General features: G+C 42.4%; 1 protein-coding gene and 1 non-coding gene across 2 annotated transcripts; both read right to left on the bottom strand.

Moving 5' to 3' along the window:
* Positions 1–1,462: 1,462 nt before the first annotated feature.
* RBM24 (RNA binding motif protein 24) lies at positions 1,463–13,967 on the bottom strand. The gene is made up of 4 exons (XM_006072505.4): positions 13,230–13,967; positions 11,936–12,059; positions 10,450–10,504; positions 1,463–3,620 (listed from the first exon to the last, which is right to left on the bottom strand). The coding sequence occupies exons 1-4, from the start codon at positions 13,395–13,397 to the stop codon at positions 3,257–3,259; spliced, it is 711 nt and encodes a 236-aa protein (XP_006072567.1). The 5' UTR covers positions 13,398–13,967; the 3' UTR covers positions 1,463–3,256.
* A 6,251-nt stretch (positions 13,968–20,218) lies between these two features.
* TRNAY-GUA lies at positions 20,219–20,290 on the bottom strand. The gene has a single exon. It is a non-coding gene; the product is annotated as a tRNA-Tyr (tRNA).
* Positions 20,291–26,519: the final 6,229 nt, after the last annotated feature.

The raw sequence follows: 26,519 nt of genomic DNA, 5'->3' as shown, positions 1-26,519 counted from the left end.
CTATAAATATAACTAGCTTCCTGACCAATGGAGACCTTGTGTCATGGGTATGCCCCCTCTTTATTAGAAATTAAGAACTTTTACTTACTTTTAGAAATATGTGCTCTAGCATTATTAAGTAAAAATCTTGTCCTCTCTGTAACTGCTAATATTGATATCCATATAGATCAGTAAATACCTCCAAGGTGTAGTCAAGTGTACATGAACTTCTGGCTTCCCTGAGTATGGCTATTTCTGACAAGCTTTTCCCAGAATCATCTGACCTATTTTTAATTGATAAATCAAATGTTTCATTTTAAAGCTTAGTAATCAACACTTGACTTATAGAGGGCACAAGTGACTTTTCATACATCTGAAACATTAAATGTAGAGCTTGTCTTTTGGAGTAAAATGATCACTGATGCACAGACTGAACTAAGTAGTTTAGAAATTATTTTACTGACCCCAGATAATACCTTGAGGTGCAATACAATCTCTCCCAAAGTATTTGGTGGTGTCTAATTTTCTTTGGAAAATTAAAAGCAATTAAGGTTGAAGATTATGGTGGCTCTAAATAGGATGATAGTTATCATCAAGTAGAAAGCATGCTGGAATCTGTTATAACTTTATAATTTTCAAAAACTAATGGAACTCAATAAAAGATATTATATCATGGATTTGGAAAACATTAAGACCTAGGGACCAGCAGATAGTCCATTCCATAATTAATGTAACATGTACACTTTAAGACAATCAATATGACAGTCAAGGCCACATCACTGTGGACAAAAATTTAAAAATATAAACATTCCAAGAGGTGATTTCCTCTTTGGTTAGTTTTTGCTATAGAACATTACAGAAACTACTGCCAGTAATCGTTTATCTAGATAAATAGTAATACATTTGACTCTGTTCTAAGTTTAGAGTTTGCCAAAAAGTTTGTTTCGGCTTTTCCATAACATCTTATAGAAAAACCCGAACAAACTTTTTACCCGATAGTTGATATACTTTAATACTTAAAATAACCATGTAAGATAGGTATTTCTGTCCTAAAATTATAGATGAGAAATCAATAAAAACCTCAGCCTAAAAGTGGAGTACAAAAAGCAATGTGTTTTGGTCACATTGCTAGTACACGGTTAGAGGTGAGTACCAAACCTCAGTTTCCCTGAGCCCAGCATCACTCCAGCTTTGAGCTGACCATTCCCCCTATAGCCCTCTCCTTCCAAACAACCTTCACCTAACCGAGTTCCAGTGCCATGAATTGTCCTTTAGGGTTCACTACTGGGGAAAGACCTGTATCATGTGCTAAATGAAAGGCAGATACTGAGTTAATGAAATTTACTTAAAAAGTATAAAAAGAAGGCATCTGGCAAGCTTTCTGCTCACTGAAAATGCTACCTGTAAATCACATCATTAGTTCTAATTAAAGGGCAACATCATTCCATTTTTACCACAAGAAGGAGAAACAATCAACGCAACAGAAGTTGTTAAAAATTATATTTAATACAAGTGAATAGATTAGAAGATCTGAAATGTTATAAAGCAATATACACAATGAATAAATAATTTGCACAGGAGAGTCATGTCTACATTACATAACACTGTCTAGTATGGGAATACTTAAAGTAAATCCAGTGATAATGGAGAAAGTCCATAAAAATGCTAACCTGTCTTCCCTTGTATGAAATTGTTCAAGTATAAAAATCCAATACAGTGTAAAATAGTATTCAATTTAGTTTAATAAAAATTGCAAGTATTGCAGTTTCAGAAGAAAAACGTAAAGCAGCATTTAAAAACTACATAAGAAGTGTTAAACTAATGAAGTACCAGTAAATGAGACTGCATGAGCAAAAATCAGAGAAGGAAGCATGAAACTAGCGATAGATCCTGTTAAAAAAAAACCCTAAAAACTAAAATAAACTAAAATGTGTTAATGTAAGAGTATTCTCTTATACAGTGCACATATGAATTTAAATAAATCCAAGTCAACATCTTTAGTTGAATAGGTTAATATTTAATATGCTACATCTAGACCTACTAAATAATTTATGCCATGAGATGAATACATAATTTTACAGTGTCACATCTAAAGTTCCTTTCTTTAGAGTGCAGCATAGTAAAACTTAAAAATAAATATCTTAAATAGCATTACTATTAAGGCACAGTATAAACCACATTATCATTAACCGTTGAAGAATTGTCATCTCAGTAACCTTGGTGTCTCATGTACGGTATTCACTAATAAATAGTTTTAAATATGACTCTGAAATAGATACTAAAAAGTGTAAAATTATTTAAAAAGGGAAAAAAATAAATGTCCTTAAGACAGCTCTTAAGGGTTTAAGAGTCTGCAAACTTTGCCTGCCTTTAATCATAAGCCACGAGTCGACACAATAAATAGAAAGAGAAGGCGGTTGTATGTAGTAAAAGCCTGATCCTATTTCAGAATCAGAATTGCTGACACCAGCAGATACAAGTTTCCCAAAATTGAAACAGGATGGGGAGAGGGATTAGAATGTGACAAGCTCATCAAACAAGCACAAGTGATGTGTTCTTTCCAGAACTGTGTGTGTTATTGATTGTCTGTACAGCTGTTGCACCCATTCATTCCACATCACCTGTTTCACAGTCCCACTCATCCACTGGGTGGATGAGAAAATAGCTTTGGTGCCTGTCCACCACTTCACCCACTGCCACGCTCCTAGATTGTTCGATGCCCATTTTTTTTTTTTTTTTGAGAGAGTAAGAACATCACCTTCTTACTTGAGAAAAGTTCTCTAGGCCATAGTGACGGCTAAAAATGACAATCAGTGCTTTCACCATTTTTTTTTAAAATCTGCTTTTAAATGTAATTCAAGCTACATATTGCTCACTCTGTATTCCCTGGTTCAACTAGATTCAAATAGCATTTTCTAACTGGTAAAAGGCAGTTTGCTTCCCTGATACTATAAAAAGAGCAAAAGTAAAAATCCCGTTATAAAAGTGAAGTTCCATGGTTTCCTCCTGCCACCATTTCGTCGCGGCCTTGTATTTACTCAGGCTCTTTGGGATTGATTTCCAAAAACTGCGCCCACTCCCCTTCCTTCTTATCTCTTGCACGTCTAGAATGACTACTGGAGTATATAAAAAAAAAATCATAATTCTGCTTCACAATAGCATAGCTTTTTTTTTTTTTTTTTTAAGCTGTTAAGTCAATGTTAACTCTCATTAGCTACTGAAAACTGGGACAATTTGGAAAGAGAAAGCAACTCGACTTTGATCAGGGGCCGCGGGCCTATTGCATCCGGTCTGTTTGCAGCTGCTGAGGCTGGTACTGGCCGAAGGCGGCGGCGGCCGCAGCGGCGGCGGCGGCGGCGGCCGCGGTCCCAGGTGCGGCGGCGGTGATTGGCTGCTGCACCGCGTAGCCGTAGCCCCCGGCCGTGACGTAGCCCGCGGCGGCCGGGGAAGCTGCGTACGGGTACTGATCGTAGGCGGCCGCGGCGGCGGCGGCAGCGGCGGCCGCCGAGTACTGTGCGTACGCGGCTCCCGTGTAGTCGATGTAAGGTGCGGTGGAGGCGGCCGCGGCGGTGGGCTGGACGTGGGGGATGACCACTCCAGGCTGCACAAAAGCCTGCGGATAGACATAGTGTGCAGGTATCCTATTGAGAAATGGAAAAAAAAAGAAAAAAAGTCAGGCAGGAGTTGCCTCCTGGGTTGAGCCTGGCTTCTTCCGCGATCAGACAAACTCCAATTTAGTGGTTATTATGAGCATAGGGTTGCCACAATATCGACTTGCCATTCATCGGCGAAAGGAGTCTGGCCGGAGCCCAGATCATGGAGTGCCCCAGAAGGAATTCAACAAGGAAAATAGGATACCCTCCCTGCTGGAACTTTTTATTCAGGATCATTTTGGAACCAAGAAATAACCATGGAACCAAAGTTTTAGAAGAAAAAAAAAAGAAATCACGGTTCAGGAGGGCCTCGCACAGAGGAGGTTATTTCCTAAGTGCTGAATTACGACTTCAGAACATTTTGTGATGACTTTGTACAACAAAAGCGGTTCAGCCAATGGAAAGTTTCTTAAGTGTGAACAGAGGACTCCAAAGGGAATCCGTGATTGTTCAGTTCCGTAAGGGTGATGGCCGGTTTCTCAAAACGACAATCAATTTCCACAAAATCTGTCTGTTTATTATCATGGCAACCCTACTGGAAATTGCTATGCAGACTCAGCACACATTAATCTCTCTGCAACCTCAGTCACCCTTATTAAAGATAATAATAATAAAAAAAAAAAGAAGCAGGCGACAAAATAAAAAAAAAGGAATTTAAAAGTTCACAAGTGTGGTAAACACAGCAGAATCACACTTTTTCAAACGAACTGTAGTGCAGCTCACTATCACAAGAGGCTGTTGTGGGAAGCTACAGAAATGCTATTAACATTCATGGCAGTGATTCCCAAAAAGAATGTGCAGCACGCTTTTGGTCTTTCTTTCTTTCTTTTTCTCCATAAAATTCATAAAGACACAAGGGTCAGTCAAACCTGTTTGACTATCAGGCAACTGTAGGTCAGCCAGCTTGTTTATCTCTATGACAGACAGAAGGGGTTTTGGGGGAAATGATGAGGTTGAAGGAAAAGGTAGGGACAGGGAAACACAAACTAAATATTTCTCAATATCAACTTAATAGGGTTACAATAGTAAGACTAACTTTTTTTTTGCATCTAATAACTCTTGTTTCACCTTCAAACTCAACAGAAACAGATTTCTTAGCATATCTGTTTTAAATCTTCCCTACTGGTAGATATTTTATACAAAATCAATTCTATTTTGGTGTATTATCCTATAAAAAGTTAACGTGAAACAAAATTAAGTACCTTTTAAAATTACACATTCAGAGGTCACATACAAAACACACTCCAGTGGCCTTACTTAAAAGTTAATGTTGTTAAAAAAAATTCACAAGAGGTATTTTTGAAACCCATGCATCTCAATTCTCACTCTTGCCATTCATAATGGCTCAGTTAAAACGCTATCATGAATACCTGATTTATTTTCATCTTTCTTTAGAATAATCTCCATCAAAACCCCTGTATTTCCAAAAATATGACACCATAATGCCATCTGCTTGTTGCCAAAAGCAACATATAAGAAGTACAGCACAAGTGACAATTTTTGAATTTTAAAGAACTCAAAACAGAAAACTGCATATTAAGATTTTTAAAACATAAACTTTGCTTTGCCTTTTCAGAGTTTTACTGAAAGCACTCATTAAGGAACATCCATGGAAAAGATGAATTTATCACAGAGGGTAATGAACTTTGACCCCAATGATAAAAATACACTCGATTTTACTAGACTTGTAGATCTTTCCCAGTGCCAGAAGAAACGACGTCATCAAGTGTTTCTGAGGACACTTAGAGATGTTCTTAATGGCTTGTCAGAAACCAGATGCATGGTCATGCACACACTCAGAACTTCTCTGCAGGTCAGGTGACTGACTGGCTCACAGCGACAGGTGTGGCTTTATGAAACACTGTCCCTGGAGGCTGCTGTGTCCACGATGTGCAGACACGGATAAGAGAGCCTCACTCACGCCAGTTTACATGTGGTGATGGACAGCAGGGGCTGCAGCCGGGCTATTTTTGATCCTGTCATGCGACAAGGGTTTCCAGCGGGTAAAATGTCTTTATAAGGCCAAAGTAAAACATCTATCAGCTGCAAAGGCCAGCCAGTATGAATCTCACTGATACTGGAACATTAACCCATGTGCTCCCAAAGTTCCAGAGACAACAGGAGTGTTGCTAGGCTTCTATCTCTGAATAAAGGTGGTAACTAAAAATAAGTTTAGCCTACAAAAAGGTAGGATCAGTGTGTGTGTGTGTGTGTGTGTGTGTGTGTGTGTGTGTGTAGAATGTTTTAACTGGTAAGATAGACAGGGTTTCTTACAGGACTCTTGTCTGCATTTGATTTTACATTAATAGCTTTCATTTGATGCTGCCAACCAATGAGTATAAAGTTCCCAGGAATATCAGAAACCTACACAAAGTCTGGCAAGGGTTAGGAAGCCATCTGGAAGGCAAATGAAACCATGGAGTTTTTTTTTTTTTTTTTTTTTTTTAAGGCTTTAGGGAAGGGAGAATCCAGAAGACCATGGAGAGACTGAAATATCTCAATTCAGGAAGGGAAGCAGAATCCGACCAAAGCGAGAGGTGGGGCTTCTCAAGCAGTTCCTGTTTGTATTAATAGTCTGCGGAACCCATTAAGGCAGTTTGGAAATCTCCTTCCCACTAGAGATCTACCAACATCCTTTCCCTCAATGAATCATAGAATATACATGTCTAGTAGCAATAAGGGGTTTCCCTGGTGGCTCAGATGGTAAACAATCTGCTGCAGTGCGGGAGACCTGGGTTTGATCCCTGGGTTGGGAAGATCCACTGGAGTAGGGCATGGCAACCCACTCCAGTATTCTTGCTGGAGAATCCCTGTGGACAGAGGAGCCTGGCGGGCTACAGTCCATGGGGTCGCAAAGAGTTGGACACAACTGAGCGACTCAGCACAGCACAGTAGTAATAAAAGCGAAGAGCGAAGCTAACATCTTGGACAATTTTCACAGAAAATTTACTATGTTTTCCTTTTCTTCCTGTCTCTTCATGTCCCTCTGGTGTCTCTCTGTGACTTTGGACATCCTAAAGGGTTTCTTCTTCCAGCCTATCACATACACTGCTGACCCAGTCTGCACCTCATACACCTGTTTAAAGTAACCTAGGTCCCTAACATCCTACCAAGCTAACTGCAAACTTCTTAATTAAACTTTGGCATGATAGGCCTTTTGTACTCTGGCTCCAAAATACTCCTTCCAGTATTTCTTCCCACCTTTCCTTGAATCCAGGTCAGCTGGGCTCCTCAAGGTTTCATGGACACATCACAGATACCCAGAGCTTCACCTTGGCTCATGACATCCCTTGGCCAGGGACGCCAGCCCTCATTCCATCTCTACCTGTTGCAATCCCAATCCTACTCACCCTAGCTGTATCACTCACCATGTCTAAAGCCTTCAAGAATTTGCTTCACCTTTTTAGCCTCACATATTTCTGATAAGTGAAATGAACCTAATAGTTCCAACCCTAAACTGCTGTGCATTAAATAAAATTATCAGTGTGAAGAGCCTACAATGAAAAATATACTCACTGCAAGAGTTCCCTAGCCTCCATCATGTTTTAAAATCTATTTCAGATTCTACCTCTTTCATGAAGACTTCCTAGATCCCACCGACCTGACGTTGCTCTGCCTTATCTGAAACCATATGGACAGCCCTTCTGCATGCTTCTCAGTTTTCTTACTAGATTATAAGAGAGAGCACAGTTGTGTCTTTGGGGCTACAGACTGACACAGAGGAAAGAGTATGGCTTTGGAAGTCATGCAAACCATGATTCTGAACCTAGAATCAGACTCTAGCACTTAGTAGCCATTGTGGGAAGTTAATTAACCTCTCTGCGTCTCAGTTTTTCACCTATGGAAAGGACATTAACAGTGTCTTTATCAGATAATTACTGTGATAATTAAATTACATAATTTATGTAAATCCTTTATCAGTACCAGGCAAGTAGCAGATGTTTGGTTAACTGTCCCTCCTGCCCCACTTAGTGGACAGTATAATACTTATTATGCATTAACGCAACTAGAATAAAACTTAGCACTTAAAGGAGGACTGAGTAAATATTTAAGTGTATTTCAACTTGGTCTAAACTAGCCTGGAATTTTCTACTCACAGATCCATAATCTCTCCTCTCCAAGATTTCAGTATGAAAATGATTCTTTCAAATATAAAATATTTATAAGATGTAGTTTGGCAAATTCACCAATTTCTATACATCTGCCCACTGTGTTACATCGGAAATTCCTTCAGGCCAAGATTTTTTCTTTAAAAGCCTAGAGTAATGTAGGGGCCATGTAAAGACCATATAAAAAATAGTTCTAGAATTTCAAACAATTCACTGTTAAAAATTCTCAAACTTCTTTCCAGGCCTAAAAATAAGAACATGTGGCATTCAAATAGAATTGAGGATGACCAGGTGTGATTTGTTAGGTACAGACTCTGGGAATTAGAACAGTGTTAAGAACTCCTAAAAAGAAAGAGAAGCCTTGCTTGGTCTATCTGGAATGCTATCTATTTCTAATAAGAACCTCAAGTTCAATTTATCCAAACAGTAATAATCACCATCCTTTATAAAGACAGCTGCTATTAGAAGGGATGAACAGCTAAAGGTTACTATCCAAATACACTTGATTTAAAACTTCCACATGACACATTGTTTGTTCTTATTTCCCTTATACTACTTTCTTGCTCATGGATCCATAAGGACTATCACAGCCAGTTCAAATTTCTATGTCTACCTCTCAAGACCCTCCATAGAAGTCTCATTTCTCCACGTACTGAGTCTTTTCTCCTCTTTGCTGATGTTCCCCTATCCTATACCCTTTAGACAGGTCCCTTTTTCCTTTCACCTGTCCAGACATACCACTGGTCCAAATCTTGTTCCAGTCCCCACAAAGCTTTGTCCAACTCCTCTGACTCATCTATTTTCTTGCTATTCAGAATTCCTCTTGTACTTCAAATAATACCACGTAATTTAGCAATGAATAGTTCCTGATGGGTTTGTGTTAGTTTCATTTCCCAAACCAAAATGCAGTCTCCTTATTTTGTACCATCCACTAGCATCAAGAAAAATACACACATGCTAATACCGGTTGATCAATTTAGCTGTATAACATCTGTCTCGGGATTAGTAACGTGAGACCATGATTAAGTTCACCGTCACTTCTTAAGATGTCTGTTCTCCCCAGTTCTACCTTGAACGTAGTCTAGACCAATGAGAGGTGGTATCCACAGAAGTAGTTGGACCCATCAACTACTATTTGTTGTCGATATCCAGAATGGTTTAGATGGGGCATCATTATGGATACACGAAGGCCCTTTCTAATCTTACTGGACAAAAAATTCTTCTATGGTATAAAAAAAAAGTAAGGGTTGGTAGTAAGAGTGAGAATCTTGATATGGTTAAGAGAAGGTTATAAAGAAGGTATTCATGGAAAATATAACTTGAATCTTCCAAGTCAAATTATTATTGCTTCTTTGGATCTACTCTTGGTAGATATCTATCTTTGCAGATAGAATCTAACCTTTCAGGTTACACATGTAGATGTTCAGGTGCTAAGATGCAGAAGAAACTATTAATATTGTTGAGGATGAAACACTTCTAAACAGTTAGAATATTCAAAAGGAGAGCGTAAATTTCTGGCATTAGTTACAGCCAAGTGGATCAGGTAGAAAACAGCCAAAACAGACCCTAGGTGTTCAGAATAAATTGAGGTGCTTGGGGATTTTTTCCCCCCATATAGTGTCTGAATGGAAGGGAAGTTGGGGAGCTTGGACAGGGAAGGATGGTAATCACAGAACCCAGAGAACACAAATATAAGCCGGCTGTTCACCCGAGTCAGATCTGAAAGGCGAAGGTTAGTGCTACTCTGCTCAAAAAAACTGGCCAGTGTTAATGAAATCTGATGAGAGTTGTTGAACCTTTAAATTAGAAGGCCTAAAAGTAGATACACACTGCCAAAGAAAGAACCCCATCCCCAGAAAAACGCCCCAGTAATACAGAAACTTAGGACATGCAAGCGATGAATCTGTGTTCTTACAGAGGGAAATCACACCATTTAGCACTCACTACAAAAATATGGTTAAGTGGAAGTTACAGGCTACAGCTTAAAAGCAAGGAAATAAAAAAAGACCCTTTGCTTCCCATGGCAAAGTCAAAAGTCAACACCCGTCAACACCACCACCAAAACCAAAAACACAAAGAGCCCCTTCCCCGAGGAAAAGAAAACACTTTCACTACAGCTCTTTTCAATTAAGTAAAAAAAGCACACAGTTTAGCTATCAACACCACTTCATGACTGTAATAAAATAAAGCACACGGAGGTCTATTGACTATGGTGAAAAAATAAAACAACACCAACATCCATGCATCGTTAATCACCATCTGAGCTTGTGTGTCTGAGTCTACTGGTTACAGAGTTTAATTCCAAACAGAACTATTCCACCTCTTATCATGGTATCCTTCTGATCAGTTAGCTTAACAGTATACGAGCCCTGTCAGGTTAGAAAGAGATAAATACAATTGAGTCAAGTTGAACAGCAGTAATGGTGTTGGGACACAATCGTCTGTACACAAGTCATACCTGGTATTTTTGTTTTGTTTTGTTAATCATAAGCTCAAAATGGGTCTGGTTGGGAGGCTGCATACTTGGTCAGATAACTTGACTCATCTAAAAATATTTACAGTATCAGCATTCAAAATACACAAACATATATAAATATGTAAACCGGGAACAGTCTATAACATGATGGTCTGGTCTGGATATAATGAAAATGAAGGTTAACAAATGATAGTCATATTAAAACTTAGGAAGGCCTGATTCGTTGACTTACCCAAAAGGTCTTTGTATAAGGGCTGGATGAAGCTGTTGAACACCAAAGGCAAAACCTAACAATAAAACATACCACATTCTCTATTTGTGCATGTTAGGCATTTATTACTTCTACAAATAAAATGTAATCACACCTTTCACTTAGTAAAGGTAATCATTCTTTTAATACTTTAGAGAAAATATTATAAATAGGTTTTTAAAAGTCACTTTACTAATGTTATTGTTAATTTAAATAAAATTTTCAATAGTCTTCAAGTGGAAACTAGAAATGATCTCCAAAGTTCAGTTGACAGACACATAGTAAGACCTTAGAAAACCAGACATAAAGTTCTTGTGGAATGAAACCAAGAACAACAGGACTTGATAATGAAGTTACACGTGGCAAATCTTCCAACAATTCTGAATCATGATCTATAAAAAAGCCTTTTTAATTTGGAACATTCTCGAATGTTTTGGACAATGCTTTGGAAGATTATGGCTTTTACAGATTATAGTATTAAACATTTACCAAACAAACTCTTTTCTGGACAGCAAAACAACACACACTGTATTAGATAGATAAATGTTTTTTAATGCTCATGAATATTTGCACATGCACACCCTTTCTTGACAATCTACTTTCCAGCAAATCTGTTTGGATTGAAATGTCTACCTCTTTCCAAAATTTCAGATGGACAGACTTAAGAATGAAGAGTATACGATTTAAATTTGCATGCCCAAGAAAAAGATTACGTTTGTTCAGTAGTCGATTCACAATTACTTGTGCGAATGCAAAAGACAGTGTGGTAAGTAATCCAAAAGGTCATGTTTTCACACAGACGAAATTCTCTCCCTTTTGGTGACTAACAGCTGTATGACTTTGGAGTAAACCATTTCTCATCTCTGCATCAGTTTCTTCATCTGTAACCTAAGGGTCCTGAAGTGCATGGAATCTCTTTATTTTCTGTCATTACAAATATGCTGTGATTTTATTTTGAACATTTACCATCTAGGCACCACCACCGCCCCTTTGTTTCTTTTGGGTCAGTGTTCTGGTTGAACTGCCCACTCTGAGCACAGGGCAACTGGTGGCAAAAGAAGAAACACCACCAAGCAGAGACGTATAACCAGCTGGAGTTGACAGATCTGGCCCATATCATCCACACGGGAATGGTCAACAAGTGGCCAAGAAGAGGAAAATGGAGACTGAACTATGTATACAGAAAACAGAGGAGTCAAGCCCAAGTCTGGGTGTGTATAAACGGAACCCAACCCCAAGATCTATTTTTTGCCCACAGGTACATTTCAAGTCAAGAAAGGAGTCTTTTCAACTCTCATCTATCTTTCATGTCTTGGTAGAATAACCAGCCACAGTTCAACTTTACTCAACACAACTACAGATGCTCAGGGAACTAGGGTCTTCTCAATCAGGGATTTACCCTATTCAGAAGTGGGGGTCTCTATGGGGGGGAGGGGGAGGTGGAGGTGGGTCCAGGGATCTTTCTCACCTGGTTGCATGATCCTTGGTTTTGCTCCCAAGTATGCCAGGTTCACGTTGGCCTTCCTGCCATCAATGATGGGGTTGGGATCCTTGCAGGCTCTTTCAGCAGCAGCCCGGTCAGCCATGGTGACCTTAGCAACATACACACAGACATACACACAGAGCTCTAAATCAACCCCTGAAGAAAGCAAGAGTCGCACTGGAGAAGTTATTCTTGTTAGTAAAACTGCGCTGGTTCTTTAACTTTTTCTTTTTTTCTGGCAGTGGGGGTTGTCGGGGGAGAGGAAACTAGAATAATCCTTGACCCTCCTTCCAAAACACACAAAAATAAGAATACAGAGAGGCGGGATAAAAAGAACCACCGCCTCCCCCACCTCTAAAGTTCTAAGGGTGCTGGTAGGGCCTAGCAGAGACTCGGAAGCCAGAATTCCGTCTCAGAACTCCTCCAGATTCCCCCTCCCCCGACCATTCCCGTGTCCCTACCCGGCCCGGAGAGCCAAGGTTTGCTTTCAAGAAAGACTAGCCTCGCGCCCGCCCGGCGTTCCCAACCCGGTAAATACTCCTCAACCACAATAGCTATTGTCCTGCGAGGGAGCTCCCTGCTCCTCGGCAGCTGAATTTGCACGCTGAAATCTCCGGGAAGCTTAACTATGCTCTCTTTCAGTTCGGCAAAAAGCCAGAGGCTCATCTTTTAAAAGAAGTCATCTTTGCAATTACGAAAAAAAGGGGGGAGGTAGTGGTGGTGAGGGGGGTGGCCTAAGAAGAAGAGTCCCAGACCTCCTGGAGTGTCCCTTCCCGGCCCCAGCCGGAACGCCAGGAAGACACACTCATTTTTACAAAGCAAACAGCGCGCTTAACCACCAGCCTCCAACCCTGGAGTGTAATTATTCCCAGGGGCTGCGGCCCCTCCCTCCCAGATCTCCGCACCCCACAAATCCCGCAGACATCACAGTTCGCTCCCTCCCCTCCACCCCTGCTCCGCCTGTCCCCCGATCCCGCCACCGCGCTCTCGGTCCCCCCAGAACCCTTCGAGGCAGGCGCCGGCCCTCCGTCCCCAGCGCCACGGCGCGCAAACTTTCAGTTCAGCCGCGGGAGAGAAGGGGCAGTGCCGCTCCAGTTCGCTGGGGTCCTCGCACGGACGCGCCGAGCCCCTCACTCCAAACTCCAACCCCTCCGGCCCAGCGCCACTCTGTTCTCTCCCCGCCCCCGCGGTCCTCAGTTTCCCCGCCAGGCTCTCGGTTGCCCCCTCCATACACGCTTCCCCCCGCTCCCCCCAACACCCCCCCATCCGCGCAACTTACAAATCCATAGCCCCGGGACTTGCCCGTCTGCCGGTCGGTGATGACCACCGCCTCCTCGATCTCGCCGAAGACCTCGAAGTACTTGCGCAGGCTGGCGTCCGTGGTGTGGTAGGGCAGCCCCCCGACGAAGATTTTGGTGTACGTCGTGTCCTTCTGGGTGGTGTGCATCTTCGCGCCCGCCCCGCGGCTGGGGCTCCGGCTGCGGCTGCGGCTCGGGCAGCGGCTGCGCGTCCTCCTCCGGCTCCGCGTCTCCCGCACCCTCTCGCGGCCGCCGGGGGCTACGGGCGAGCCTGGGGGCGAGGGTGGCGGCGCAGCGGCGGGGGCGAGCGGCCCGGGGGCGACCGAGGGCGCGGGGCGCGAGGCTGCCGAAGTCGCCAGCAGCCGCCCGGGGAGACCTGACTTCGCTCTCTCCTCCCGCCCCCCCTGCCGGTCACGGTACAAATCCTCCGGATCGTCTGGCTGAGGCTCCGGTTCTGTAGGATGTGCAAACGCTTTCCACTCACCCGGTGGGGAGGCCAAAATGTGAAATGAGAGGGGTGGTCCTCAAGCGAAGATCAGGGTGCGTTTAGAGGTAGATTTTTTTTCTTTCGCAGAAATTAGGTAGGTGTCTCGGGTGGGGCCTGGGGAGGGTCGGCAGTGAGAGCGTCCAGGCGCGGAGGTGGGCGGGCGGGGGACGCAGCGGCGGTGGCGGGGCCCCGGGTATTGGGGTGCGGGGGGGCGGGCGGTGTGGGGGAGACTCCGCGCGGCTTCGGCTCCGGATCCTGTCTCTCCCGCCGCGGAAGCTGGAAGACAAGTGGCGAGAACGGCTCTCCACCTCTCTGCTCCCTTCCCCCCGCGGGCCGGGGGTCGGCGCCCGGCTGGGGAGGGGGCGGGCCGGACGCCTGCGATTGGCCGCGGCCGCACCTGGGGCGCCCGGCGCCACCGCCCCCCAGCTGTTGGGAACAGCTGCTTCTCTGCCGGCGCGGCGCGGCGCGGCGCGGCGCTGGAACCGGCGCTGGGGCAGGGCTGGGGACGGCTGGAGGCCGCCTGGCCCTCGGCGTCGCCTGTCCTAACCCGTCAAAGTCCCAGGGACTCAGCGCGGCCTCAGCCGGGACCCGGGGCGCGGGGGGCGCGGGGAGCGCGCGGGAGCAGGGAGTTGCGTCGCTTTCCAAAACAGCGACGCGAGCTCTGTGCGCTCGGCCTCGGCGACAGGGCCGGAGACCCAGACAGACGAGCTGGGGGGCCGGAGCCCTGGGGCGGTTTCTCTGGAAGGCCAGTTCCCCAACCTGGGTGCGGGGGCCCGCGAGCTCCGCCGACGATACCCGGAATTGGATGCTCTGAGGTCTGCAGGGCGACAAGGAGGGCCCCCAACTTCCCTTGACCCCAAAGAGCCGGTGCTGGGGACAATCAGCGAGATAGAGCCAGGAGGAAAAAAAGCTCTGGCCCTCGGGTGTGCCGGGGGAGCCACTAGCTTTCATTGCTCAGCGCCCAGCCAAGCTAAGCAACGGTAGACACCTGTCTGTCAGACACCGCCTTCTCTTTCAAAGGACAAATTAGTGCTTCACCTCACAGTCACCAAATTTGTGCTTCCTCCTTAACTTATTCCTCCCTAGCCGTTCGGGAAGATTGGTACAGATTTCTCATCATATGTCCTCCCCCCGCCCCCTCAAGCAAAGAGTTAATCTATTTTCTTCTATTCGAATTGCAAGAATGTTTAGTGACTTGATCTCAACTGTTTTATCGGGATGTAATTGTAAGAGATGTAATCTTTGAAATCGACTTGTTACATAATCACTGGTTTCTACACAGCAAACCTTTAAAGCGTTTGTGGAAATACAGACTTGAGTGCAGCTCATATTGTATTTATTTTTTAATATCGACTTTTTGCAGCTTGTTTTAAAAATCAAGATTACATTCAATTAGGCTGTAAAATCATGATCCTATTTGAGGTTTTGATGAAGATATTTAACGGGAGCACAATGTGTCTCCCTGCCCCCTCTTGACACATAGTTTGCTGTTAAGTCATTTCTAAGAGTGTTCACTGAAGTCCACCCAGTGATTGCACCTGGACCACAGCATTTATTCCCTTTAAAGCAGCTCAGTTCAGCATGTTAACCTATTAGAGTCACATAGTCCTGTTCCTCTTGCCAGGGCACCTTTGCAGTCTGCCCAAGAGGATGAGATGTACTGCATTTGCAAAAGCTAATAGGAATGCAAATATTGTTGTGAAAAATGTTAAGTTCTGTTTTTTATCTTGCTGACATCTGCATGAGGTTGGCTTTTGAAGGTCATCAGTTTCTTTAAGTTTGAACCCCCAGTAAAAGATAGAAAGAAATCCAAAATTTCTTGGGAAAAAAAAATGCTTTTAAAACCAATTGAAGAAAAATATTTTACAGGTGCATAAGAGCCAGAAAGTGAAATTGTAAACAACATCCTTTCCTCATCGCTGAAGTAAAATACAGGTTTAAAAGGAACTGTGTGTACTGGTACGATAAAGATGATTTTTAAAAATTAGAAAAACAAAGCAGGCTGTGAAACCAAAGAGGCATGTTTTTTAATATAGGACATCTATCTTGTGGTGCCACTTAAGAATTACTATACTTCCAAGTGTTGGCCGCTCAGTCAAGTCTGACTCTTTGCAACCCCATGAACTGTAGCCCACCAGGCTCCTCTGTCTGTGGAATTCGCCAGGCAAGAATACTGGAGTGAGTAGCCATTCCCCTCTCCAGGGGATCGTCCCCATCCAGGCATCAAATCTGGGTCTCCCTACGTTGCACGCAGATTCTTTATGGTCTGAGCCACCAGAGAAGCCCAGAGGCTCAGGCAAGACATCTTTTGTGAAGGGAAGTTACTTACAGAACAGACTGACTTTGGCTGTCTCACTTTTCTTCCTACCCAGACAGGGAACTTACCCCAGAGGGACTGTGATAAGGGAAGAAGTGTGTCTAGGAGGGTAGCCAGCAGCTCTGATGTTCACTAGGTAAAGTGGTGAAGTCTACAAGGAAATTCTGATCCTATACTGGGATAACTGTGTCACAGAACTCTGGCTTCTGGAAATAAGATGCTTCCCTTGCAGTTGTCCCAAAGAAAATAATTCAGCCACCCTCTTCCTATCCCATGTAACCCCTGCTTTTGTTTTTTTCAGTCCAACAGTATTTGATAGTTTGGTTTGAAACTTCCTTCATTTTGTATTAACTATTACCTGTATATCCCTGATTTTGAACTCCAGAGATAATGAAAGCATTACTAATAATCTAGTGTTATGTGATTCACTGAAAACAAAGATTAAGCAGAATGGAGATTCCTTATTTTCCAAACCAATTTATTTTTTTAAAATTTGTTTTATTTTTTACTGGGGTATAGCCGATTAAGAATGTTGTGATGGTTTCAGGTGAACAGCAAAGGGACTCAGCTGTACATATAAATGTATTCAAACCAATTTAAAAAGAAGCCATAACGCATACTGGGCTCTGCTTGACAAAACATCAAGCGCCCCCCAAAGGCAGGCACTGGGCTAGGGTGAGGCTTTACGGACACTGGGTTTGTTTGACATCTGCACAAAGGTGGGTAAAGTTACAATAGCCAGATCCATTCTCGTTGGATTTATGAACCTGAGCCATCAGACCATGTAGCCCTGGGGACATAAAATCTTTCTGAATTCAAAGTTTCAAGGTTATTAAGTACCAAATATTTCTGTATAATTACCCTTCATAGATTCAGGTTTGAAAAACAATACTTGGATAATCCTTTTGCTTTCTCAGCTGCCTTTGGCAGAGAACAACACTTGTATATTCACAGACCTCATGCAATGTGATGTGTGCTTCTTTGGAAAGAAAGAGTCATAAAATACTTTAAAAGTTATAAATAGGTTCCAAGCTTGTCATATCCCAGCGACTACATGTGTATAGCCCTGTATTCTTGGTTCCCACTCCATGGCAAGACTGGTATGATTTTATTATTTACAGTGAATTATTGTCCACTTTGTTAAAAATCTTTATTTGACTATTAAAGGCCAAAATCAAAGTTACAAGTTTCACATTCATTTATCTATTTCAGCCCCGCCCCCCAACTCCACTCCCTCTTCCTCTTAAATTAATCATGGAAATCAACTCCTATGAAGAATGTTGAGAAAAGAGAGTAATAATATTTCATGAAGGGAGAGAAGCATTATACTATTCTGGTTTAAGGAGATGCCTACTTTAGAAGTAGTATTGCTCTGGACAGTAAGTCTTCTCCAGGCAGGATTGGTCGCTTAGATGTTACTGGATCTCCTGTAGGTCAATTAAGTCCTCTGCAGGGTTCTACATGGGGCTTCCCAGGTAGTGCAATTGTAAAGAATCCACCTGCCAGTGTGATCCCTGGGTCAGGAATATCCCCTGGAGAAGGAAATGGCAACCCACTCCAGATTTCTTGCCTGGAGAATCCCATGGATAGAGGAGCCTGACGGGCTACCGTCCATGGGGTCCCAGAGAGTCTAGACACGACTGAGTACATCCACAATCACATCCATTCCCAGGGTTTGACATACATAAACACCGAAGAAATATCTACCGAAGAGAATTGCTGTCTTAAAGACATCTACTTGCAAGCTTGGTGAAAGAAAATGCATTCTCAGTTAGCACTAACCACTTGTGAAGTATTTAGGCCAGGCATTTTTTTTTTTTAATTTGGAAAACAAAAATATGGCCTCCTTGAAGTCTTTTGTTTTGATTGTTTGGAAACGTTTACCTTTTTCTGAGAGTCTGTGTGAGACCTCTGATATAAAACTAACAGGTTTTCTGCCCTTTGGAGAAGTCCCATGATCAGATGTATTTCTGTTTCTCTGGGTGGGTTGGTAATTTTCTCTTAGTAACAGATAACAAATGTGTGTAATAGGTTATGCTGCTATTTTTGTGTGCAGAAGAGTTGGCAGTCAGAAACCTAGTCGGTTCAGCTCAGATCCACCTCTGGGAGAATTCTAGCATGCTGCATTAAACCACATCTAAGCTGGTAAGAAAAGTGAAATGGAAATTCGTAACTGTTATTCAATCATGAAAGTCATAATGCCTCTTTTACATCAAGCATCCGGAAAATAGAAAGAAAAGGTCACTTTGGAGGATGAGAATAGGGCAAAATTGAAAGTGGAGGGAGTGTTCACTGCCAACCTCGCCTTTGGGATAGTTTCACTCTGCCTTAGGTGTAGAAGGGGCTTTAAGTGTTCGCACACTTTGAATTCTGTTACATAAATCTGAAAGGGAAGGATGAGAGTGCAAACATTTTAAATCCACTCTGTGTTTCTTCACATTTTAAATTCAGGGTGCTGCTTTGGTTTTAAGTCTTTAAACAGTGAGCCTTGGAGCTGCCAAGTTATTTTAAGGAGCTGATGAACACTCCAAAAGGATTGAATGACTTTCTCTTGATGACAGATTCATTCTAATGATGTTGCTGAGAAGCGGAGGACAGTGTGGGGGAAATAGCCTTGGGCCCAAGAACAGGAGACCTAGGGCCTAGTCCAAGCAGTCATTAACCAACTCTAAGACCTGGTTTGGTTTACAAGTACAAATGTGGGCCTTCCCTGGCGGCTCAGTGGTAAAAAATCCAGTGAAGGAGACACAGGTTCAATCCCTAATCCGGGAAGATCCCACATGCTTCCGAGCAACTAAGCCTGTGCACTGCAACTATTGAGCCTGTGTTCTGGAGCCTGGGAGCCTCAACTACTGAGCCCACGTGCTGCAACTCTGAAGTCCACGTGCCCTAGAGCCTGTGCTCTGCAACAAGAGAAGCCCCCACGGTGAGAAGCCCGCACACGGCAACGAAGAGTAGCTCCCACTTGCCACAACTAGAGAAAAGTGAATGCAGCAACAAAGACACAGTACAGCAAAAAATTAAAATACATAAATTAATTAATATATATATGTAAAAAGTACGAATGTCATTGGAAAAATGGTAGACAGTGCCTCCTGAGCAAATATGCCCTAGAATGGAGAACACTAGCCTGACCCTTTACTTACAGATGTTTAGAGGGTCACCTCGGATTTATGAGACAGCCCCATGTTGGCACTCAAGTGTCATTTATTTACTTTTTAATGTAAACTACTTGAGGTTATTCGGTAAGATTGCTGTTTTCCCTGCTAATGAAGGAAAGGCATATTTATGGCAGAAAATTATGAAAAAGCATAAAGATGTACACAGAAAATCCAAATCACTCACAATTCTACTCAAAATAACATAATATTTTACAATGCCTAATATCAGGTTTGTCTTGTACATAAATACACACTTATAAATGTGCTAACATAAGTTACCCTTACATTCTGTTTTACTATCAGCTTTTGTCATCTAATCAGTTCAGTTTAGTTGCTCAGTCTTGTCCGACTCTTTGCAACCCCATGGATTGCAGCATGCCAGGCTTCCCTGTCTATTACCAACTCCCAGAGTTCTCTCAAACGCATGTCCATTGAGTCTGTGATGCCATCCAACCATCTCATTCTCTGTCGTCCCCTTCTCCTCCTGCCTTCAATCTTTTCCAGCACCAGGGTCTTTTTCACCTAATAGTACATGGTAAATAATTTTGTCTATTAGTTTCAACAGTTTATTTAAAATTCCTAAATAGCATTTTATCATGTCAATGCCCCCAAATTTATTTAAGCAATCCCCTTTTGTTGGATATTTTTATTGTTTCCAACTATTCCCTATTATAAAGAGCTCTGAAATGAACATCCTTGTTGATAAATCTTTTTACACATTTTTTATTATTTCATAAAGCTGGTTCCATAAGGGAATTTATTTTCTCCATGGCTGAACCCACAACTCCTAGAATAGTGCTTGGCACTTAAGAAGTGCTTAAATACTTGTGGAATGAATGAATAAATTCTTTCAAGTTTATATATTAGATTGAAGTGTGTGTTAGTTGCTCAGTCGTGTCCGACTCTTTGCGACCCCAAGGACTGTAGCCCGCCAGTCTCCTCTGTCCATGAAATTCTCCAGGCAAGAATACCAGAGTGGGTTGCCGTTTCCTTCTCCAGCAGATTTTCCCCACCCAGGGATTGAACCTGGGTCTTCTGCTTTACAGGTGGATGCTTTACCATCTGAGCTACTAGGGAACCCTGAATTTAGATATTTTGATATGTATTGCCAAATCGCCCTTCAAAAGGTAAGGCAGATTTTACTTCTAGCAGGAGCCTGTTAATGTCAGTTTCTAGAATCCTCATTGACATTGCTGTATAAAATAGAATAATTTTGTTTTTAAGTGAGAAAAATCCTAACTCACGTTGACGCAAGTAATCAAAAGGAGCTTTTTGTCTCCTGTAATTGCAAAGTCCAGAGGCAGGGCAGGCTTCAGGTGTGACTCAGCCCCAAGGGTCATGTTGTCACCGAAACGATGAGATCCTCCTGCTTCATCATCCATCCTCTGCTGTTTGGCTTTGCTCCTGAGCCCATTCCCTCAAGACGGAAAGTTGAGTGCTGGCAGCTCTCAGAGCCAGGAGCCTCCTTGGTCATAGGCAGGGGGAACTGAGCTTCTTTTTGCCCAATTTTCAAACCAAAGTCTGATCCTCCTTTTGATTGTACAATCTTAGGTTGCAATTTCACCTTTGAACCAAACTTAGGCCAAGGACTCTGATTTGCTGCCTTTCTTAGGCCTGGCTTCCATTCTGTTTTCCCGCCATGGGATGACGCATGCCTCAGGCACCAAGATGGATGACATTGATTTGCTCAGACTCAGGATGGCCTTCCCTGGTGGTTCAGACGGTAAAGAATCTGGCAATGTGGGAGACCTGGGTTCGATCCCTGGGTCGGGAAGATCCCCCTGGAAAAGGAAATGACTACCTACTTCCGTATCCTTGCTTGGAGAATTCCATGGATAGAGGAGCCTGGCATGCTATAGTCCATGGGGTCTCAAAGAATCAGACACAACTGAGCTCCTGAGCACAGCACACAGGATGGCCCAGAACTGAGGAAGCCTACTGAACTGAACCCTACAACAGAATGGATATAATATTCTGGGTTCTTTGGGAAGAAGATATACTGGAGTAAATGTTTTGGAAGCAATAAAAAATTACAGTAAGTATTAGCATTTATTTTTAAAAATATATTTATTTTCTGGGGTAAAAGTTTTTCTCATTGCTTGTTTTTCTATAGACTATTGGTTGTTGAGGACTGTCTTTTTAAATTAAAAAATTTTTTTTATTTTTATTTGGTGGCACTGGGTCTTCATTGCAGTATGAGGGATCTTTCTTTTTTTTAGTTGCAGGTGTGTGGGCTCTTCGGCACGTGGGATTTTCAACTGAGGCGTCAAACCCAGGTCTCCTGCATTGGCAGGCGGATTCTTTACCACTGAGCCACCTGGGAAGCTTATTCTTATATTAGGCTCTGCCAAAGAGACAAGTACCAATAAATGAGCCAAAAAACACACTGAAGAGTCAAACACAATCAGAGTTTCTGTCAGATTCTGGCAATGATTCTGAGGTGATCTTGTGCAAATAAAGAAAACTTTCTGTACTGTGTTTTAATCACATAAACAGTGAAAATAAAGATATAAAGATTAATATTCATGAATGTATGCATAATTATGGTTACGATATCTGTTTCTTTTTGTTAACAAAGCAAAGCAATTCATCTAATTATACCCATAAAAACACAGTGAAACAACCCAAACATTTTATGAAAATAATTTATTTTGGCTTATCTGTTCTGTTTCTATTTATGATACACTGCATGAAAGCACTCAGCCCCTATTTGGATATGGAACAATGTCGTTTTCAATGTGCACTGAGATTCCTTGTCAATATAGGCTATCACAATTAAATCCTTTGTCTTTTAATTTAAAAGGATAATTCAAGAGTGAATCACTGATACACAAGTTATTTAATTTAAGTAACAAACTGCACAGTTGGTAATTTTTCTAATCCTAGAAAGATGTTTATAAAATATTTTCCCTCACAGCTTTAAAAACAGATTTTTTTTCCTAATTGTATTTTTCTTCCAATTTCAACTTACCTTTTCTTTTTCTTGCACTTTTATGGGTGAAAACCCATCATTATTTTTTTATTAGGAAAAAGACCAACAAGCAATTTTACATGAAAAAAACAAACATTTTCTTAGGCTGCCTTGTACTTTATAATAAATATCATAGTACTGTGTATCAAAATAAATTAGCTTAGGTCCAACTATTGTATACATATATGGCCTTTAATTATTTAACTTTTCTTAAAAATATGTTCCTTAGTGAATATATATATATATTTATATACATGAATTGGAGAAGGCAATGGCACCCCAGTCCAGTACTCTTGCCTGGAAAATCCCATGGACGGAGGAGCCTGGTAGGCTGCAGACCATGGGGTCTCGAAGAGTCGGACACGACTGAGCGACTTCACTTTCACTTTTCCCTTTCATGCATTGGAGAAGGAAATGGCAACCCACTCCAGTGTTCTTGCCTGGAGAATCCCAGGGGCGGGGGAGCCTGGTGGGCCGCCGTCTATGGGGTCGCACAGAGTCGGACACGACTGAAGCGACTTAGCAGCAGCAGCAGCATATACATGAATATAATACCTATCTATTTCCCTCCTACTCATATTGATTATTTCAGTCATATCGGTAAGCTTGGGAAGAATAAAACAATTATGACTGATAAATATTGTAGGTTTGGAGGTTTTTTAAATGTTGAAAAGTGAAGTAAAGTGGAAATGTCAGTTGCTCAGTCATGTCTGACTCTTTGCAACCCACGGACTATAGCCCACCAGGCTCCTCTGTCTAGGCAAGAATACTGGAGTGGGTAGCCATTTCCTTCTCCAAGTGATCTTCCTGATCCAGAGATCCAACCCAGGTCTCCTGTGTTGCAGCTGGACTCTTTACCATCTGAGCCACCATTGAAGCTGAAAATCCAAATCTCCCTCTGTTTTCCTGGAACCATTTTGGATACTTCTATCACAAAAGTCTAAATGGCAAAATACATTGGCTAGGGATTTCCAGAATTCTCCCCAGATCATACAAATCCACAGATAAGATGAGTTAAGAAGATGGATTGCTCTATGTTATTTCTTTTTTTAGAATGTATTTATTTTTAATTGAAGGATAATTGCTTTACAGTATTGTGTTGATTTCTGCCATACATCAACCAACATGAATCAGTTGTAGGTATATATATGTCCCCCTCTATGTTATTTTTTACTGGCATAAGGCAGAGAAGCACTTTTCTGAAAAGTGTTTGGTGTGTATGATGTTTGTCAGTATCCTGATTTCTCTGCCACTCTTTTACTAATATTACTTAGGCTATACTTGTATGAGGGCATGTTCTCATTTTCAGTAGGGTTGTTGAGTTAAGCCTCATTGAGAGGCAAGATTTGAATGAGGACTTGAAGCATTTTTCTAGAATTTAGGGTAAGAGTATTCCAGGCTGAGGGACAGTGTCTAAAATATTGAGGAACAGCAAGGGACCGATCAGCTGGAGTAAAGGGAGTGGTAGAAGAAAAATATGGGGGTCTGGATCACAGGGCCTAGGAAGCCGTTGTAAGGACTTTGGAGTCATTGCAGGATTTTGTGTGGGGGTGTGATGTGACATCACTCTAAATGTTAGCTGAAGACTATTAAGAGGTGATCATAATCATTCAAGGGATTCCCTGGTGGCTCGGATGGTAAAGAGCCTGCCTGCATTGAGGGAGACCCAGGTTCAATCCCTGGGTCGGGAAGATTCCCCTGGAGAAGGAAATGGCAACCCACTCCAATATTCTTGCCTGGAAAATCCCATGGATGGAGGAGCCTGGCAGGCCACAGTCCACAGGGGTCACAAAGAGTTGGACAAGAGTTGGAAAGTGAGCGACTTCACTTTCACGTTTTTTTTTTTTTTTTCATAATCATCAAGGTGAGAGGTGAAGGGGCACAGACTATGGTGGTGGCAAAACTGGGGGGAATGGGGGACGTTCTTGGTGGTCCAGTGGTTAAGACTCCACGCTCCCAGTGCAGGGGACCAGGGTTTGAGCCCTGGTCAGGGAAGTAGATCCTGTGTGCTGCAACTAAGACCGGGTGTAGTCAAATAAAAAACTAAAGAAGGAAGGAAAAGGGCAAGATTCCCAAGACAGATTGAAGGTTGAACCAATGAGATTTCCTAAAGACTGAGTAGGAGCTGTGACCATAAAAAGAAATTATGGATGATAGCAAAGATCTTACCCTAAGCACACGCCACGAAAAGCCCTGACCTTCAGACTGGAGATATAAGGAGCTGTGCATTGAAAGCTGTAACGACTCATTGTGACTATCTTGGAGTGTCATTTAAATAATATATTAACATACATTCATGGGCACAAATTAGAGCATGACCCCACTGCTTCTTTGAGGAAGCGAAAGACAACCAAAGATTGTTGTGTACTATGAATAGATTTTTATGGAGATACTTTATTTTATTCTACCTGTCAGGATAAAGAGCAGGTCAGACAGCCTTCCAGCTTACCAAATGTTACCAAGCCCTGAATGCTTCAGCCTCAACATAATTATATCCTTTTTATTTATTGATAAACACCATATGTCTGTCATGTCAGAGATCGGAGAATGTCAAGGAGTCATTCAGTAGACTTTGCTACAAAGCCTCCCTCATTATCCTCCACTTGATTCATTCTTGCTGTGTCTTCACAGGTCTGGGGACGTCTGTCTGTAGGGGATTCACAATCGGGTATTCAATTCAAAGCATGTTTTGATAGTTGAGCCATTGGAGGTATCACTAATCTGCAAGTCCCTCCTTTCAAATATTCGCCCTGATGTAGAGAAGCCATGATTCAGACCATTCAAAGAAAGAGAGAAGATAATACACATTATTTATAATTAGTTTGAAAATATATAAATCGCCCTTGAAACACTTTGCACTTGCTGATTATAGTTTACACAGTCTAAATTTAAAGTTGATTTGCATCTTCTGAGCCTACTTGAGCTTAGAGAGGAGGGAATCTTATTTTGTATGGCAGATGGCAGGGTGATACCGTTTGGGGATTAAAAAGAAAATATATTGCATTTCCATTAAAAAGGGGCTTTATTTTTGGTATAAACACATGGAAATGCATGGGATGATAATGGTGGTGATGATCATGAGAATAATAGTGAGAACAATAACAGCTAATAACTTATTGAACTTTTAATATCTGCCACATACTGCTGTAGACACTCCACTTCTATTAATCCTCTTAATCCTCATATGAGGTCTGTATTATTATTACTCATATTTTACAAATGAAGGAACTGATGTTCAAAGAACATAGGTAGCTTGCTCCTGGTCACATAGCCAATATGTGGCAGAGCTGGGATTAGAATCCAGATGGTTTGATTTCACGCTTTTAATGACTGCTGCTGCTGCTGCTGCTAAGTCGCTTCAGTCGTGTCCGACTCTGTGTGACCACATAGACGGCAGCCCACCAGGCTCCCCTGTCCCTGGGATTCTCCAGGCAAGAACACTGGAGTGGGTTGCCATTTCCTTCTCCAGTGCGTGAAAGTGAAAAGTGAAAGTGAAGTCACTCAGTTGTGTCTGATTCTTAGCAACCCCATGGACTGCAGCCTACCAGGCTCCTCTGTCCATGTTAAATCATAAGAAAATACCAACAATAAAATATAATACATCACATTGCTTGATAGAAAGGGAAATGCCCAGGTGTCATAGACAAGAAACTGGAAGTTAGAGCCATGACAAAAAAGGAAGGGGAAAAAAGGAAACTCAGAAAACTAAGCTCAGTATTTGTAACAACTTTCTCTTGGAGGCAGCTGTTAATTTCAGAAAAGGCAGCTGAGAGTTTAAGAAAATCTCTCCAGGGCTTCCCTGGTGGTCCAGTGGTTAAGAATCTGCCTTGCAATGCAGGGGACACGGGGTTCAACCCTGGTCCAGGAAGATCTCACATGCCAGGGAGCAACTAAGCCCATGCAGCACAACTACTGAGCCCATGCTCTGGAGCTCCCATGCGGCAGCTACTGAAGCCTGCATGCCTAGAGTCCGTGCTCGTCAACAAAGAAGCACCGCTGCAGTGAGAAGCCCGTGCACCACAGCTAGAGAGTGGACCCTGCTCAACACAAATAGAGAAAGCCCGTGCACGGCAACAAGACCCAAAACCAAAATAAATAAAAAAGAAAAGCTCTCCACTGACTCACAAATCTAGGAAGACAAAAAATGAAGATCCTGGTCTGCTAAGGATGAGCAATACCTCGGGAACCCTCACCTAAGCTTTGGGACCCAGAAGAATTATATCTTTAGAGTAGGGTAAACCAGAAATGGACCAGTTTTTTTTTTTTTTTTTTTTTTTTTGACCAGTTTTTCTCAATCTTTGGTTGGATTCAGGTGACCTGGGATTGCAAGTGCCT

This window comes from Bubalus bubalis, chromosome 2, assembly GCF_019923935.1.
Source record: "Bubalus bubalis isolate 160015118507 breed Murrah chromosome 2, NDDB_SH_1, whole genome shotgun sequence".
NCBI lineage: Eukaryota > Metazoa > Chordata > Mammalia > Artiodactyla > Bovidae > Bubalus > Bubalus bubalis.
The sequence above is the reverse complement of the archived record's forward strand: the minus strand, read 5'-3'. Positions and strand labels throughout refer to the sequence as shown.

Excerpts from the sequence above, each read along its gene's own strand:
- RBM24 (XM_006072505.4), bottom strand. The coding sequence starts at position 13,397 with ATGCACACCACCCAGAAGGACACGACGTACACCAAAATCTTCGTCGGG. Across the intron at positions 12,060-13,229 it reads AGTCCCGGGGCTATGGATTT|GTCACCATGGCTGACCGGGC; the intron begins GTAAGTTGCGCG and ends TATGTTGCTAAG. Across the intron at positions 10,505-11,935 it reads ACCAAGGATCATGCAACCAG|GTTTTGCCTTTGGTGTTCAA; the intron begins GTGAGAAAGATC and ends TTTTATTGTTAG.